General features: G+C 47.7%; 2 protein-coding genes across 2 annotated transcripts in view; both read right to left on the bottom strand.

Moving 5' to 3' along the window:
• Positions 1–69, bottom strand: part of LOC121812177 (zinc finger protein 391-like) — a 5,211-nt gene extending 5,142 nt beyond the window's left edge. The window contains exon 1 of the mRNA XM_042213574.1: positions 22–69. The gene's annotated coding sequence lies outside the window, so the exon portion shown is untranslated. The remainder of the gene's footprint in view (positions 1–21) is intronic.
• An 809-nt stretch (positions 70–878) lies between these two features.
• Positions 879–10,988, bottom strand: LOC102313841 (zinc finger protein 551). Its single transcript, XM_005945772.3, has 3 exons — positions 10,621–10,988; positions 7,408–8,001; positions 879–4,597 (listed from the first exon to the last, which is right to left on the bottom strand). The coding sequence occupies exons 1-3, from the start codon at positions 10,793–10,795 to the stop codon at positions 3,756–3,758; spliced, it is 1,611 nt and encodes a 536-aa protein (XP_005945834.1). The 5' UTR covers positions 10,796–10,988; the 3' UTR covers positions 879–3,755.
• Between the last annotated feature and the right edge of the window lie 281 nt (positions 10,989–11,269).

Below are 11,269 nucleotides of genomic sequence, written 5' to 3'. Positions count from 1 at the left end.
CTGAAGGCATCGTTGCTGCCGCAGCTCACACACTCAGCTCACACACAACAACAGTTTTCATTGATTACTTCCGCCGAATTTCTTCTTCGTCTGATGAATTTCCAGCAGCTTGCGGACTGAAATGTAGTGCTGCCCTCTACAGACAGGAGTGTGTTGGACCCGATCTGCGATCTTTTTAGACGTTTGAGACTGAAGATTAAAATAAATAATAAGTAAAAATGAAGAAATTCAAAGAAAACTTTCACCAGTTTACAACAAAACAAACTAACAAGCAAGAAAAATTGACAAAAAAGGGCAAGAAGCACAACAACAAACTGCAAAAACAAACAAAATAACAACAATAACAACAATAATAATACATTTTAATTGAAAAATGACCACTAATGGTACATTTCTGGTAGTTTAACATTATAAAGGTTTTGGAGAAAATTGCAAAATAACAAGAAGGAAAATTTTAAATATTTGGAAACATTATGAGAAAATGTTTGTACATGTACAAGAAAAATGGCGTCGAGTGGGCGTATTTAGGAAAAAACAACTCTGACAAAAAAACCCAAAAAACAAAACGTTTTCCAAATTTGTTTCTAATTTTAAATTTGAGTTAATGTTGAGTTTGTTGATTTTTACACTGTTCTGTTTCCATGATTATCTCACTGTTTTTGGTTCTGTGTGTGTGTAAATGGTAAATGGACTGATTCTTATATAGAGCTTTTCTACTCTCCCGGCGTGCTCAGGGTGCTGTATACAACATGGCACATTCACCCAATCACACCCATTCTCACAAGCACTGACTCTAAACTGAGTGTTTTTCTAACGACGTTCGCACACATTCACACTCCGATGGATGCACCAGAGAGCAACTTGGGGTTAGTATCTTGCCCCATACTTGGCATGCAGACACACACACACTTTCTCGTGCAGCCTGCATTATCTGAATGTAACTGTGCTTCTTCTTTTAGTGGTTGTGAGCTTCAGCTGCTTCAGGTCTGCCTGGTTGTTGGTTCAGGTCTTTGTGCTTGTGCTGCTGATCGTCCTCCTTCTGTCTCGGGCTGTTTTTATGTCTCGGTCGCTCTGCGTTCATGTTAGGTTTAGTCTCCTCTGATTATTTCCTGTTTGACTTTGAAGTTTGATTTTCTTTCATGCAGTGTGCTGGTTTGACTTCCTGCCCTGTGATTTTCCTGATTGTTTCCACCTGTGGTTTAATAAGCTGTGTTTGAACAGCTCAGTCTTCAGTTGGCCTCTGTGCTGCCAGTTAAGCTCCACGTGTGGTGCTCATGTTTTAGATGATCATGTCTGCAGTTTTGGCCTCTGTTGCAATATAAACACACATTTCAATTATAAAGGGCAGTTTGTTTGAACAGGAGATTTATGTGACTGCAGCTGAAGAATAAGGAAAACCTTGTGAAGCTTTAACAGGTATTTTTACTGGACTTGGGCAGCTGAGGCCCTTTTGAGGTCAACTTTAAGCCCTTTGAATAAGCAGATGTGCTCTGGAGTGAACTTAATGTGAATTAATTTGCTTTCATGTCATGTTGTTCACAAACAAATCATTTGAGGTCATGTGATACATGCGATCTGTAACTGGACAGTAAGTAAAATGTTGCAGATTAGACTCTGATGTCTGCACCGTGGGGATGTTTTACCTTTACTGTAACTGACTTTACTTCTGTATCTGTGCTCGTTTCTTCCCTCTGCAGTGAAATAATCAAAGACATCGAAAACTGTGGGAAGAAATGATCCTGTGATCATCTCCCTTTGTTCTGCTTCCTGCTGATTAGTAAACAAAAGCTTCTTGGAAACACACACATGAAACTCCTCCTCATGGTTACTGCAGTGTTGCTGTTAAACTCTGATGGTTCTGGGTTTGTTGTGCTTCTCGTTGCCGTCCTGGGTCCCTCTTCCTGTTTTATTTGAGCGATTGCTTCTCCTCACATGCCTGCCCTGTCTTCCCTTCCTCTCTTTGTCTTCCCTCCTGTGTGATTGCCGCCCCGCCTTGATTGTCTGCAGCTGTGCTCGGTTCCCAGCTGCGTCTCGTTGTGTAATCAGTCCCGTGTGGTCTCGTCTTTCCCTTTGTGGAGAGATGTTTTTGCTCCGTGTGCTTGTTTGTGCATTCCTCTCTGCTCCATCTTTCTCTGGGTTTCAGTCTCCTGCTCCCTTAACAAATGTATTAACTACTCAAAGTTAGCATTTAGTTTGGATCTTGATTTATTTTAATGGATTTGTTTGAAAATCTGATCACTCTCCAGACTTTATTACAAGGCTGAAACTGTTTTGTGACTCGTGATGGTTTTAGCGCAGCATATTCTGTCTTTGACAGTGTTAGAGGAATCTGGATGAATGGTTCCCAAAAAACAAATTCCCTCCTGTTTCTCGTCCTCGATGGAAAACATTAAGGTGAAGGAAAGATGCGACTGTTCCGATGCAGCGTGCCTAATGCTGTGTCGGTGGATGTTGTTGATGTGGGTCCATTGTAATGAAACTACAACATCCTGAGGACCAGATGAGATCCTCCGAGCTCACCTGTGTGCTGTTACAGGCTTTATCAGTTTACTGCTGGCAGCTCAGCCATGCAGGGCGTGTTTCTGGCCGTGTCTTCATGCAGTATTAACACATCAAGATTATTCAGATTTACTTAACGTCAAAAACAGCCCATAGAGAGAAATCAGATGTTTCTCACATTCTGGTTATTGCACTTCCTGTCCGCTCATCTCCTGCTGCAGAGACCCAGCACAACCTCAGGAAGGACTTCAGCCACGATGAGCCTGAATGCTGGTGAACCCTAAACCCACAGATACTTTTATACAGCTCAATCTTAACAAAGTAAGATTAAATTAAATCGCACAACACAACTTTACAAGAAGCAGACTTTATTTATATCACAATATGACGATCATACTTCAGCTGAGGGTTCATCACAGCCTGTAAGGGTCAAACGAATCAGAATAAAATGGAAAACGCAGGATTAACATTTTCATGATCTGAGCCGCGTCGCTTGGTTCGATCGCTCGTTTCCCGAAACGGGACGGCATCGTCTCGTTTTCCTAAAGCAGGGGTGTCGACCTCCAGGCCTCGCGGGCCGGTGTCCTGCAGGTTTTAGATCTCACCCTGGGTCAGGGTTAGTTAGGGCTAGGTTGATTAGTTAATTACCAGCCCTCATGTTAATGAGATAATTCAGCCATTTAAATCAGCTGTGTTGGATCAAGGACACGTCTAAAACCTGCAGGACAGCGGCTCTCGAGGCCTGGAGGTCGACACCTGTGCCCTGAAGGATCCTCTGCTGAAGGACGTAGTGAAGGAAGCACTGTATGACCTTTCCTTAGTATCCGGAGAATTCAGCCACCTCTGCTGATGCTGCAGAAACTTCCATGGCACTTAATGCACAACACGTCTGTATCACCACGCCGTTTCTGTGGCCGTCCTTCCACTGGGAGCACTTTCATACTTCAGATATTCTGACCACACCTTCACGCAAACTCTGACCTTTTGCTTACAGCTCAGATATCCTCATGCGGCTGCAGACGAAAGCAAACATAATCCGGACAGAGGAAGATAACGTTTGTACCTACGGTCAGCAACGCCTCGTAATTCTAAAACGATTCAAAGTTGACGCAGTCACAGAACACACAGGAAGACAATGTGTCCAAACAGCCCACATGTAGCAGAGGTAGAGAGCTATGACGTGACACACGTGATGTGTTTTACTTGTACAAAGATGAAACCGTTTTCCCTTTCAGTCCTGAACACTTCGGGACTTCTCACTTGTGCCTCTTTTTGTGAAAATTCATCGTCGAGGCGTCCCGAAATCTTTTCCCGCATATGTCGCAGGGAACGGGCTTCTCGGCGGCGTGAGTCCTCGTGTGGCGCAACAAGTCGTTACTTTGGCAGAAACTTTTGCCGCAAATTTTACAGGAATGTGGTCTCTCGCCGGTGTGGATCCTCATGTGGGACGCCAAATTATCCTTCCGACCGAACCGCCTCCCGCAGAAGCCGCAGATAAACGGCCTCTCGCCCGTGTGGGTCCTCATGTGCAGGATCACGCTGTCCTTCCGAGTGAAACCTTTCCCGCACACGTTACACGAGAACGGCTTCTCGCCCGTGTGAGCCCTCATGTGGATCTCCAGATTAAAGCGTTTACGAAAGTGTTTCCCGCATATTTTGCAGGGATACGGCTTCTCATCCGGGTCGCTTATGTCTTGTTGCATCATCAGAGGTTCATTCCTAAAGCCTTGCATGTAAACAGGGCCGCTAAATATCAGGCCGTTGTCCACGTTGTTGTACATCGCTTGCACAGCCGATCCCGAGTCCACGTGGTTGCCTCTGTCCTGACGTCGGCTCTCGGCCACGGGAGAGCTGTGAGAGGGGAGCTGCTCCCGCTCCGGTTCTGGGTCGCTGTCGTCACTTTCCCCGTACGTAACGGTCACCATGATGGTGTCCCCGTCCTCGTCCAGAACGAGCAGCTCTCCCGCCTGACTGATGCTGAGCTCCTCCTCCTCCTCTTTGATCCGTCGAGCTGCTGGTTCCTCCTGGTTCAGGCTGGAGTCCCTCTCCTGGTTCACGAGAACCTCCTCATCCTCGGAGAGGCGTCGCGGTCGGAGGTCTGGAGGGACAGAATGACACGAATGTGATGACAGAAAAACACCGGAGAAATATTTCACTTATAATTATTAGAGCTCTGCGGGGTAACGTATGTGCAAATGATCAAATAAGATAATAGCTCAGGACTCAGAGAGCAGCTTCTGTCTCCATAATTCGGTGGAGAAACGAGCTTTAGGGCGACGCCGCCGTCTCAAGCTTTGTGTTTGCACAACAAGACTGACATCACGTCTCTGCCCGCTTGTTCAGCCTGATGTCCAGAAGCTGCTTCAGAAATCCGCCTTCAGCTTCCACCAGGAAACAAAGTGACTGTAAAACCAGTGACGTGTAACATCCAGGCATCCGCGAGGAGGCTTTTCAAAGTTTATTTAGTCAGCTGACGTCTAAAGATGATCTGTTAGGATTAACTTTGCTATGACTGCAGACATAACAAGGACACAAGGTGGGAGTGGAGCTGGGAGATCAGCCTGGGGAAAATCTTCCACTGCGGCTGCTGGAGCAGGACTACCAGCCGACTTTGAGGCCACTCAGGCGGGGGAAGCGGTTCTCTGCCCACACTCCTGACGTCAGCTGGAGAGGAAGGAATGCTTGGATGATCTCCTGAATCCCACTCTCTAGTTTTTCTTCCACTCCTCAGGAGCAGCTGCAGGGACTCTGAAATGAACCTGTTTGCATGATCGCCGACAGAAATCAAACCTCAAAGACGGCGTCTGCTCCAAACTGGCTGCTCGTGGGTTAAAAAACACCAGTGACCGCAGGGATTGGATCTGCATGTTTATTCTGTGGAAGAGTGGCACACACAGTAACAGAACACTGGCAGAGCATGTGGGACTCAGCGCCCTTACAATCCTCCACAAAAGTACAGAGAAGACGACAACGCAACACGACAACCGTGAAAGCAGCAGAAGAGAGAACAGACACACAGCCCGGCTCGCTCTGATTTCACAACCACGTTAGACCCAGACACGCGTCAGCAACGAGCCCGCGCTCTGTTTTTACGCAGTTTAAAATACAGACGTGAATATTAAAGTTTCAGATGAGCCAAAGGAGAGAGAGCGACAGCTAATCTGACGCTACGAACAGAACCAGCTCGTCTGTGCGACGATCTTAACGAGCTGCTTATTAAAAAAGATCCTAAATATCCTCAGTTTCAGTTCGTTTGGTAAAAACGTATCGGCGCTTGTCTGATGAGGCGCCGATGAAAGTCTGGAGATCTGCAGCACTGAGGCTACGTCCACACGTAGTTTTGAAGATGCAGCTCTTTCTCTGCGTTTGGCCTTTCATCCACCCCCCAAACGCCGTTTGGAGCACTGAAGACTGAGACTTAAACTCCTCCCAGGGTGGAGATTTTCAAAAACTCAGTTTTTGTGTTTACGTGTGGACGAGAGATTCAGTCTTGCAGCGCCTTTTGTTTACATGATGGGTTTCTACAGTGGTGCAGACAAACTGTTGGTGTTAGTCGTGCTGCCTGCAGTATTTACACGCTTTCTTGTTTTTTGCTGTTTCCAGTGTGATGTTGAGGAATAATGTCTGTCCACACGTACGACTCGTTTCTTTGTTTACTCTTTCCCTCCCGGCCTTCAAGACTTCTGATTGGCCGACATTTCTGCATGGTTAGGATTTGGCATGTTCTCGACAGCGTTTGACTTCATTTTTTGCGTTTACATGTGGACGGAGATCTCAAACATGCACGTGTGGATTTTATACTTTTTTGTTTTTGTTATTGAAAATGGAAAATCTCCATTTAGAAAAATACTTGTGTACGTGTGGACGTAGCCTGAGAATCGCCGCTTTTAAAAGGTTATTCTTTCTAATACCTGTACTGATGTTCAGTCTTGCCTCTGACACCCTCCGTACAACAATAACGGGCAGCCAATCAAAAAAAAGTCAGCTTATAGGGAGGCAGGACGATCTCGGACGCTGCATCACAGCTCGCTGTCAGGTGAAGATCGCTTTGAGCAGAGAATCATGCAAAGCCACTGTAACAGCGTCACACAGGGAACGCACTCGGCCGTCGGTGCACCGTCGCTGAATGTTTAAGATTTCAGAGGCGGCGACCCGGGTCAGCGTCGGACACTAAATACTAGAACAAAAGCGATACTGTGAAAGCTACAAATGCAGTGCTGCTCGGGCCAAAGCCAGCTTTTATGACTCCGCCCTGCTTATTACCCCGGAGGGGGCGTTTTCACCCCGGCCCCCTGCTGAGATTTCAGGACGACTTCTCGTCTGTGTGAGTCCTCGTGTGGCGCAACAAGTGACTGCTCTGAGTAAAGTTCTTCTCACAAATTTTACAAGAGTAGCGCTTCTCGCCCGTGTGCGTCCTCATGTGGATCAGCAGCGTCCCGCTCTGACAGAAACGCTTCCCGCACGCTTTGCAGGAGTACAGCTTCTCGCCCGTGTGCGTCCTCATGTGGACGGTCAGGCTGCCCCTCTGAGTGAAGCTCTTCCCGCAGGTTTTGCAGGAATGCGGCCTCTCGCCCGTGTGGATCCTCGTGTGGCTCTTCAGGTTTGACGTGCAGATGAATCTCTTCCCGCACGTTTTACACCCGTACGGCTTCTCGCCCGTGTGGATTCTCATGTGGACCAACAGACTGTCGCTACACCTGAACTTTTTCGCACATATTTTGCAGGAGTACGGCTTCTCGCCCGTGTGAGTCCTTTCGTGATATTTCAGTAAGTATATCTGATAGAACTTCTTCCCGCAGGTGCTGCACGCGAACGGCTTCTCGCCCGTGTGGATCCTGACGTGTCTTTTTATTTGGGACTTATCCTTAAAAACTTTCTCACAAACGTAACATTTCAAAGGCTTTTTACCTGCGTCCGTATTACCCTGACTCTCTGACATGGGAGCGCGCTCTGCACTGTCACTTCTGCTTTTAGCGAGTCTCTTCGTTGGCTTTGGCTCTGCGTCTGCGCCCGATCCCGAGGCTGCGTTCGTGCTCCCTTCCTGATCTCGGCTCTCGGCTGCAGGCGGGCTGTGAGACAGGAGCTGCTCGCTGATTGGCTCTGTTTCACTGTCACTTTCCCCGTAAGTAAGAGTCACCATTAAGGTATCGTCCTCCTCCTTCACTATAAGGTGCTCTGCCTCGTAGGCGGTGCAGAGCTCCTCCTGCTCCTCTTTAATCTGCAGAGGCGCTGCTTCCACCCGGCTGGCGTGGAGTTCTTCCAGTTCCTCTTTAACCTGCAGAGGTTCCTGCTCCAGCCTGGAGTTCCCCTCCTGCTCAGGAAGAACCCGTTCCTTATTACAGTCATGTTGCTGAGGAGGATCCAGCTTCAGGCTGGAGGTCTCCTGTTCAGAAGGAGCCTCGTCCTTATTACGATCATGTTGTGACTCCTGCTCCAGGCTGGAGAGCTTCTCCTGCTCTGTAGGAAGTTTCTCCCTGTTGGAGTCATGGTGCTGTGGGAGGCCTGGAGGGACAGAGAGAGAAAAGGAAGGTCACCGGTGCGATGACAGAGAAACATCTGCTCATACACACAACTGGAATTTAACAATAATCAACAGATAATCGGCTTCATGTGTGTCATTTGCAAAGCTCAGAGTACAAAATACTTTTAGCTGCACGTCCCCATTTTTGACCCACAAACTTTACCTCCTGTCAGGTGTGTTTTATCCTTTTAAACTTTATTGATCAATAATTCTGTTTGAGATCAGTCTTTTCTGAGAGAGTCCCAGGAGCACAACGACCACACAGCAGCAGAGTGTGTGCACATCGATGGCTGAATGTAGTTCATGACTGGAAAGAGTCAGACAGCATTAACGTTTCATGCACCAACTTCAGCTCTGAATGCAAGTCTGTGATCAAGTCAAAATCCCAGGCATTAGTAACTGCAGGCTGCTGTATGCAGCACATGTAGTTTTCTGCATTTAAACGAGTCCTCGAACGCATCACCAGCAGACCGTAGAGGAGTGCAGATCTGAGCCGGAAAGGCTCAAAGATATTTCAAATTACTGGGTCAGCAAAAAGGCAGCGATTACAGTTCTGATAAGGAGCAATTATAGGATTCATGTACCAATAAAGATGGACGTGTGTCTCTGTGAGATCCAACCGTGACTGAGCTGAGGGCGAAACCATCAGCAGGGTTCAAATTTCAGGGATCTCAGGCTTTTCAACCACAGACTGCTTGTTTGGTTGACGTGGCTCAGCTGTCAGTAAAAGGAAAGTAAATACTGGAACAGAAAAACCAGGTATGAGTGTGGTCTGCATGTCACGGATGTTCTTCCTCAGCTGATTCGGGGGTGTACTGACTGACTGGTGTTTTTAAAGAAACTGGTACCGCTTTGATTCCTCATTTAGCTTTACTTCCTCTTATCTGAGCTCACAGAGCTGCTCAATAATAAAAACAGGAAGGTGACCACGAGCAGAGCTGCTGCTGCTAACAGTGTCAAGCCCGTTTCCTCATTCGGCTTCTCATTAATCTCCAGACACTGATTCTCCGGCCTCTCCATTCAACGCTTTCATTCACGACACATTAACGACGACGTGTTTGTCGCAGAGTAATGCCTTCAAATGTGATTCTTTCCTCTCTTGCTGCTATTTATAGGCGCTGCTCTGTCTTCAAGCAGGAAGTGGAAAATAAACAAACTCCCTGGTGTCTCTTTTTGTTTCCTTCCTCTTTCCTGAGCTGCAGCTACACTCTCCTCTCTGAGCCACCAAACAATCAGCAATCAGCGCTACAGCGGGTGGCTCGCACTATTAATCATGCACGACATCAAATGACATCAAACCCCCGTCGCAGCTGCAGGAACCAACAACACGAGCGACTCTTCAAACAGAGGGATTCTTGGACTGACGCTTTGATCATGTGTTTGTTTGCATTTTCATGGACATCTGTACAAAACCATCCTTTCCATCTGTTACAGATGCGCCTCCTAAGTGCTTAGTGTTTCCTTCCATTACTGACAGCACGTTGGTCACATGAGACCTCCCACAGTCCCCTGTGACAATCCCACAGGTGAGGCTCTATTGAGAAAGACATAAGAGTGTTTCATAGATGTATATTTGAAAAATGAGAGCAAAGACCGTCACAGATTTTGGGTACGTTATGAACAGAAACGTGGTCTTTCTAAAACAGCTGGTTTTGGTACACGGTGTCATAACTGGGGAATATCACACAGGCTGGATGAAAGTGTTTCCATATTCAGGCTTTAATAAAGAAGACATGCGGCCGACTGTTTAAAAGAATATTTTGCGCCGTGTGTATAAAAGTTAAAAGTATAAAAGTTTTTTGCTTCTCTCTTATTCACACTGCACAGCAGGAAGCTCCACGGGTCTGATTTACAGACTTTACACTGATTCTTGGTGCAACCCTGAAGGGATTCGGGTCTCATGCCTGGGAGGACGCGTACATGTCTGTGCCATCCGGGTCATTGTGAAGCACATTTTCACACACGACTCATGTAACGTCCCTCAGGACTGTCTCACAGGGGACAACCCCCACTAAGGGTTACATGCCTCCACCGTTTGCTGTAGAACAAAAACTGGAGGGGTTCATTCATAGAAGCAGCTATGTACCCTGAACCCTGTGAAGGACCGAGCTCAGGGCCGTTATAGATGCTGGAATCTTACACAGCCTCCCTCCAACCCTTCAAGGATGTTTGAGAGCACCAATGGCAGCAGGGCCCTGACACTTTGCAGACAGTCAGAGGTCGAACTTTCACCGGGAATTGTTTTCAGGTGAGAGGTATTTAATGACGTGACCCTCTGCCCACTCTGGCCCCAGCACTCCTGCTCCATCAATCACCCCGCGCGTAAAAGCAGAGCTGAACGCGGATCGCCACCTCGCTGTCCGCTGACAGCGGCTCTAGCCCGGCCCAGCTCTGCGTGCTGCTGGGCCCACGGACTGTGTGCCGATCACAGCCATGTTAGTTCGGCCTCACTCGTTTCTTCCCGCAACAATCCAAACCCCGCAGGAAATACACGGCCTACTGCCCCGCAGCTCGTGTTCAACTCCTGGCTGAGTAAATGTGCCGTGGAGCTCCGGTTAGGATCCTCCGTGAAGTGTTTTTCTCGCTGAGCGTGGACTCACCTATTCTGTGGAGCTTTATCTGAGGCTTCCAGGTGATCTCCAGCAGTCTGCGCTGACGGTCGATCACTTCCTCGTACTGGACGATCGTTTTTTCAAACTCCAGGAATATTTCTTCGGCAGCAGCAGTTAGTCGGCCGTTAATAAACCGTCTCAGGTCCCGATGTAAGGTCGTCATTACTGCACCTGCGGAAACACGGGCCTGAAACAGGGTAAGAAAGAAAACCCCACCGCCTTCCACTCCAGCCCTCAGAGGAGTTCAGCTAACAATAAACCTTGAGTGGGTTTTCTTCTTCTCCTGGAAGACTAAACTCAGCGCAGGCGCACCGCTGCCCCCTGCAGGTCATTTGTAGACATACACTGCGTGTGTCACCCCGCATCACAGACGCATTTGGGCGACTTGTTGCACTTCTGGCTCAGTCACGTTTGGCCTGAGTGAAAACTGCATTAGGCCAGTTTCTCCTGTCACCCAGTCTTAGTCTAGTTTCCACTGAACCGGCCCACTGAGAACCTGCTTTCACTTCCCTCCCTCCACTCTTGAAGCACCAGAAGCTGCAGTTAACTGTAGTAATAACAGAGCATCCAGGTAGTCCTGCTGAATGACGTTCTAGGATTTTATGTGGATGTTAGTGAGCACTGATTATCAAGTATT

Source organism: Haplochromis burtoni, unplaced genomic scaffold (genome assembly GCF_018398535.1).
Source record: "Haplochromis burtoni strain Fernald_Lab_line unplaced genomic scaffold, NCSU_Asbu1 Contig_455, whole genome shotgun sequence".
Lineage (NCBI taxonomy): Eukaryota > Metazoa > Chordata > Actinopteri > Cichliformes > Cichlidae > Haplochromis > Haplochromis burtoni.
The sequence above is the reverse complement of the archived record's forward strand: the minus strand, read 5'-3'. Positions and strand labels throughout refer to the sequence as shown.

Excerpts from the sequence above, each read along its gene's own strand:
- LOC102313841 (XM_005945772.3), bottom strand. The coding sequence starts at position 10,795 with ATGACGACCTTACATCGGGACCTGAGACGGTTTATTAACGGCCGACTA. Across the intron at positions 8,002-10,620 it reads GATAAAGCTCCACAGAATAG|GCCTCCCACAGCACCATGAC; the intron begins GTGAGTCCACGC and ends CTGTCCCTCCAG. Across the intron at positions 4,598-7,407 it reads TCAGGGTAATACGGACGCAG|ACCTCCGACCGCGACGCCTC; the intron begins GTAAAAAGCCTT and ends CTGTCCCTCCAG.